Source organism: Pagrus major, chromosome 21 (genome assembly GCF_040436345.1).
Source record: "Pagrus major chromosome 21, Pma_NU_1.0".
In the NCBI taxonomy this organism is placed as follows: Eukaryota; Metazoa; Chordata; class Actinopteri; order Spariformes; family Sparidae; genus Pagrus; species Pagrus major.
The window spans coordinates 2,641,625-2,648,507 of NC_133235.1; the positions used below are offsets into that span (position 1 = coordinate 2,641,625).

Genomic DNA, 6,883 nt, shown 5'->3' on the forward strand with positions numbered 1-6,883 from the left:
GAGAGATTTTGGCAAAGTTTATTTAAAAGAATAAATCAATGAAAACTGCAGGAGAGATTCTGAAGGTGAAATCAACAAACACTGTCAGCCTTAAAGCAGAGGTGCAGCTCCTTTGCATGGCAGCACAATGACTGTTGATGGTGTCTGTATCTCTGGAGGTGTGAAGCTTCCCTGGAAGTCGCAGCTCGAGCACGTCCACATTAAGCTGGCTACATTTGAAAACTGTCTTTTACTTTGTGTAGATGGAGAGCAGAACACAGGTGGACAGCTGTCAACTGAAAGGAAAAAGAAAATGATTTGTGTCTTTTCTTTGATTAGGTGTGTCTTCTATGTAGAAAAATAACTTTAAAAATTACCTGAAAGCACCAGTGTTTTCAGATTTATCTGCCTTAATGTGGACATAATACAAGTCTTTATCATTTTATCCCAAAAGGATAGGATGTCAGTGTCAGCACATCTGTACTCATCCCTCTGTCTTCCATTTTTTACCTCCAGGTGATGAGTTCAACCAATGGGGAGCTGAATACAGACGACCCCACCGCAGGACACTCCAACGCACCAATCACAGCTAATGCAGAGGTGGAAGTGGCTGATGATACCAAGTAAGGACACACACATGGATTAAAGTTCTCCGTCGCTACGACGGATTTCCGTCATTCAAACTTAACAGAGGCGACTTGTGAGATCAATGTATATCGGAGGAGAACTGTTGGCTGATTTTTATTGACAGATTGTCACACTCTACAGCCAATTGTATCGTTAACAGTGTGTGCGCGCCTGACCAATGACAGTGTAGTGACCCACACAACTGCGGTCAAGCCAGCCCACAACTAGAAACACTTGGTCAAGCCAGCCCACAACTAGAAACACTTGGTCAAGCCAGCCCACAACTAGAAATACTTGGTCAAGCCAGCCCACAACTAGAAATACTTGGTCAAGCCAGCCCACAACTAGAAACACTTGGTCAAGCCAGCCCACAACTAGAAATACTTGGTCAAGCCAGCCCACAACTAGAAATACTTGGTCAAGCCAGCCCACAACTAGAAACACTTGGTCAAGCCAGCCCACAACTAGAAACACTTGGTCAAGCCAGCCCACACGTTGTTTTGCGGTGCGTGCATATACTGCACATTACGCTAATAGCGAGAAAAGACTCGTTTCAAAGGCTTCCACAACAACCCCAGGACGTAACAAATACTCACGTCAATCTGATGTAGCCTTTCAAAATAAAAGCCTGTTACACATTCATATTCCCTTTACATTAAGGTTAAAGTTTTAAAAAAAAAAAAACTACCCGTTATTACTGGACTGTTCCACTTCAGACTGATAGTACTTGACCTCAGGATGACACTCGGAAAAAATCAGGTCAATCTGATGTGGCATTTCAGAATAAAAGCCCTCTGAACTTTCATATTTCACTGTATTCTATGTACAGTAGGATTCATATTTCTTAAAAACTACCCGTTATTACTGGACCGTTCCACTTCAGACTGATAGTACTCGACCTCAGGATGACACTCTGAAAAAATCAGATCAATCTGATGTGGCATTTCAGAATAAACGCCCTTTGAACTTCCATATTTCACTGTATTCTATGTACAGTAGGATTCATTGTTTTTGAAAAAACTACCCGTTATTACTGGACCATTCCACTTCAGACTGATGGTACTCGACCTCAGGATGACACCCAGGAACAATCAGGTCAATCTGATGTGGCATTTCAGAAAAAAGCCCTCTGAAGTTTTAAATTTGACTGTACTCTATGTACATTAGGATTCATATTTCTTAAAAACTACCTTTTATTACTGGACCGTTCCACTTCAGACTGATAGTACTTGACCTCAGGATGACACCAAGGAAAAATCAGGTCAATCTGATGTGGCATTTCAGAATAAAAGCCCTTTGAAGTTTTAAATTTGACTGTACTCTATGTACAGCAGGATTCATTGTTTTTCTTTTTAAAAAACTACCCGTTATTACTGGACTGTTCCACTTCAGACTGATAGTACTCGACCTCAGGATGACACCCATAAAAAATCAGGTCAATCTGATGTGGAATTTCAAAATTAAAGCCCTCTTAAATGTCAGATATTGTCAATATTTACATGTATATTCAGATGGATATTAAAAGGAATTAGTTATGTTATTAATATTATCATTATTATTAGTTATTAATTATGTGAGTCTCTGAGGTTAGTCTGTGTAAACAGGGAGTTTCCTCTTAATGTCAATCTGAATTTGGGGAAAATATTTCAAATATTTCAAATTTCAGAGGGCTTTAATTTTGAAAGTCCACATCAGAACTTCAAGATATTGCCTGAGTGCAACTGAGATGGAATGAAATTAGTCTGTGGAAACAGGGAGTTTCCTCCCAGTATCAATCTGTATTAAGAGAGAAATATTATAAATATTTGACATTTTAGAGGGCTTTAATTTTGAAAGTCCATATCAGAACTTCCTGATATTATATGAGTGAGTCTCTGAAGTGTAGTACTATCAGTCTGAACTGAAATTAGTCTGTGGAAAGAGGGAGTTTCCTTTTAATGTCAATCTGAATTTGGGGAAAATATTTCAAATATTTCAAATTTCAGAGGGCTTTAATTTTGAAAGTCCACATCAGAACTTCCTGATATTACCTGAGTGTAACTCTGAGGTGGAGTGCTATCAGTCTGAAGTGAAATTAGTCTGTGGAAACAGGGAGTTTCCTTTTAATGTCAATCTGAATTTGGGGAAAATATTTCAAATATTTCAAATTTCAGAGGGCTTTAATTTTGAAAGTCCAGTAGTTTCTTTTTAATGTCAAGCTGAATTCACATGCAAATATTGAAAATATTTCACCATTAAATTGGCTTTTATTTTGAAATTCCTCATCAGAAGCTCATGATATTGTGTTCATTTTTACGTTGGACTAATATAATTATTCACACTGATTAATTGCCATGGCCTCCATCTGCTAAGGCTTCAATGTGATCAGAATGAGGCTGGTAAAATGATTTACGTGAATAATCAATGAATGAATTCCTTAAATGCACAATCAATCAATCAATCAATCAATCAATCAATCAATCAATCAATCAATCAATCAATCAATCAAATAATCGTTCAATCAATTCAACAATTAATGAACAGAATGACAATGAATGAATGTGAAATTGCGTTCATAGGTCTTTTATTTTGAATTCTGTTCTTGGACTGCATTACCGTAATATGTAGTATAAACAGGCACCACAAAATTACTGGGGGCTAGTTTGACCGGGGTTTTCGGAGTGGAGGCGGGCTTGACTGCAGTCCCACACAGGGCGGCGCTAAAGTTTAGCTGCTCAGCTAGCAAGGACTCGTCGCGCTGCTACGTTATCAATTGAGTTTAGTCAGCACGTGAGAACTCGTCTGACACGGAGAGTCTCCTGTTGTGTGCTACATGTGTGAAGTGTGCAGTGTATCTGTGTAAACGGCTTCATTCAGCGTCTCTCCCTCCCCTCTGGTACCGTGAGTTACCATGGTTACAGGAACGCCCTGAAACTTTATAATGATGATCAATAAGAAGTTTTTGGTTAGTTTGACTGTACAGAATCATGAATGTTGCCTGATTGTAGCTCAATGCTTAAATCTTGTATTTTAACATATAGAACAAAGCCTCAGAGCTTCTTTGATTATTAACAGTATGTTAGTGATGACAGAAAGGTGATAACTCGCCATCAGACTGACAAGGCTGCAAAAGTTGCTCTTTGTATGATGTATTTTTCTGTTAAACGATAAGAGGCTCACTTTAAACAATATTATTAATAATAATAATTAATGATAATGATGATGAGAAGAAGAAGGAGAAAAATAGCGCACTGAAAAGTTCTGTAGATGGTTGATTATTTGAAAGAGTAAAACTTGAGAGAAGCTTGGCACAGATTGATTTCATAGATTGAAAATTACATTGAAAAGACAAACATTTTAAGTGTGAATAGAACAGCTGTTCAGATCATCCTCCTGTAAAACACTGTTGGTCAAATGTTTACACTTGATGTCTGCATTAGAGAACATGGTGTGGGGTGAGGCTGTAAATCTTATTTTTTTAGCACGTGCCAAGTAAAATGCCCTGTAACATGTTTCACAAATTACAAATTGGGAATATGACTTGGCTACAGCTCGAAAAAACATTTCAGTCAAAAGATTTTTTTTTTGCTTTTATCCATGCGCACACACACACACACACACACACACACACACACACACACACACACACACACACACACGCGTTAGAGTAGTGTTATATTTGTAATGTTTCTTTTGACAGTTTATATTTTTTTAGAGACAAATGTTGTGCTGATTATTCATCAGTGTCATTGCTTTAGTCCAGGTATCCTGGTTGAGTAAAGTGCTCAGAGTAAAACCAGTTTCTCCAGCTGCTCTCAGGTCTTAAAACAGCTTCCTGCTTTGAAGCCTTGCTGGTCATATTTGGTCACTTATTTTATGGAGACAAGGTACCATTAGGTGTGAACAGTACTACCGGGGAGGGCTCACATGTTGAAGTTTATTGTCACTTAAAATAAGTTTGCATTAAGGACTATTTGAAGAGGTAAGCTGTGTTTTCTGTGTGTTAATAATGGTTTGTGTGTTGCAGGTGCTGCTGTTTCTTCAAGAGGAGGAAGAGGAAAGCTCTCCAGAGACACAAATGAAAACGAGAGATGAGAGAGAAACCCCCGGTCCCTTTTTCAACTTCTCTTTGTCATTTCTCTCTCTCTCTCTCTCTCTCTCTCTCTCTCTCTCTCTCTCTCTCTCTCTCTCTCTCTCTCTCTCTCTCTCTCTCTCTCTCTCTCTCTCTCTCTCTCTCTCTCTCACCCTCTGCATATAATTCTCCCCCCTCAGTCCCCCTCTGACCCTCCTCCTCTGCTGTTGGAGGTCCTGTAGTCTGTCTTGGGTCGGCTGGACTGGCCGGACCACCATGCAGCAGAATATGTTTGCTAAGTTGATCTACTGGTTTCGACCTCTCTGGACTGAGCACACACAGACAGACAGAGTAACGTGTTTGCTGTTCCACCTCGAGGCTTTAAATGTGGACCAGCTGTACCAGTGGGGGAGTCTTCATGTATTTACAAACTGAACTGAAACTGGATCAACACAAACTGCTGTGGGGAGACAAGTGACCAGTGAGACAGTCAAAGGCATCTGATTGGCTGACAGACTGGATTCAGACTGGCTACTTCTGTCTTTTTGTTCTCTTTTTTTCTTCCTTACTGACGGGTTCAGAGGAGAGAGACGGCTATTTCTGAGGAGATACACAAGAGAGACATAACGAAAGGATGAGAGGCAATGAGACTGTCAGCACACACACACACACATGCACGCATACAAACACACTGCACACTTTCTCGAGCTCATCATGAAGAGACTTCATGGACACAAAGATGCAGCTCTTGCACATAGTCTATAAAGTTTTTATTCCCTATGGTTGATGGAAGTATACTGTGAGCGGCTTGGTCTATTTCCTGCAATGGATCAGACTCTGTATACTTCTCAGAATCATTCACCCTCAGAGAAAAACCTCACAACCACCGGAATCAAAAGTTAAAAAGATGTTTATGTGAAAACTATGCTTTTTCCTGTTTTAATTTGTAACTAAACAGACTGTTGACAATTTGGAACCTGTGTTTTTTTCTGTCTTGAAATGTTCAAAATATTTTGTGTTTTGTAGCTTTGAGTGTGTTCCTCAAAATGTTTTTTTTTTTTTTTTTTAATAACTTGTATTTTAAAATTTATGTTGTTTTGTTTTTTTTCTTTCTCTCTGGGTTGGAGGATGGAAAGGCGGATAACTCCATTAAAAACAACCAAACAAAATAAAATCTGATCTTTATTTAATTGAATCTGCAACAATTTGACCAAGTGTTTGATCTTGCAGGTACATAGTTTTGGAGAATGAACAGAAGTGTCATTATTTTGCTTGATGAGAACATGCTTGTCAGTCATTTCATGTTTTGATGCTGGTTAAGTCACAAAGTAGATCAGTTACATACAAATGAAAATTGCCATACTAGAAAAAACAACCTCGTTCAGGATAACATCAGGTACAGATCCAGCAGACTTAAGTGTCTGTCGAGCTTAAATAATATGAAGCTTCATAGTTAACCAGCTGTTGGTGAGGGCTTTACCCAAATGGAGCAGACATAAATGTTTTGAGCTGACAGACCAGGGATCGTCAAACAAAACTGAATACGATGCATCTGCAGCCCAGTAACAGTATCTCTGTGAGGCTGCAGTGGTTATTGCAAGAAAGGATAAAAGTTTAGATAGAAATTTTGATTTAATCCTCAGCAGTCAGGATCCAGACCTCTGATTTATCAGCAACAATTTAATGAATTAAGTCATTTAGTCTGAATGTTAAGGTTCAGTAGTTGATCTGAAGTGCAGGATATGATGCGTACAAAGTTCACCATGTTTGTGGTTAGTGCTAACTTGCACATGAGCAGGTTTAAACACTAAGTCCAGCTGAGGCTGATGGGAACACTAATGGTTTTACTGGTATTTGATCATACACCAAAGTATTTGTAGTGAAATTTTGACCTGATGATGGCGCCAGAGGATCAAAGTTATTATAATCTGTCCTGAGGAAAATGAATCTCTGAATCAAATCCATCCAGTGGTTGTCAAGACCACCGCTAGTCTGGCTGAACAGTGCGGCAGGACAATGAGCCCAAGCACACATCAAGGACACAACTACTGAAGACCATGGAGTCCTGACTGTCCTCCACAGTCACCTGACCTCAAGACTGAGGCTGAGAAAGATAGAGAGCCCACCACTCTGTGGCATCTCAGATCATGCTGGGATAACATGAGTCAGCAGGTTTTACATCACCTGTGGAGTCAGATGTAGAGTTGAAGTATCATCACTAGTGCT

General features: G+C 39.3%; 1 protein-coding gene across 4 annotated transcripts in view; it reads left to right on the forward strand.

Moving 5' to 3' along the window:
- The window catches only part of LOC141016359 (casein kinase I-like), a 29,671-nt gene extending 23,840 nt beyond the window's left edge, over positions 1-5,831 (forward strand). For all 4 annotated transcript variants that reach the window (XM_073490665.1, XM_073490662.1, XM_073490663.1 and 1 more), the window contains 2 exons: positions 496-602; positions 4,613-5,831. In XM_073490665.1, coding sequence (XP_073346766.1) covers positions 496-602; positions 4,613-4,667 — 162 coding nt within the window. In that variant the 3' untranslated portion in view covers positions 4,668-5,831. The remainder of the gene's footprint in view (positions 1-495; positions 603-4,612) is intronic.
- The last annotated feature ends 1,052 nt before the right edge of the window (positions 5,832-6,883 follow it).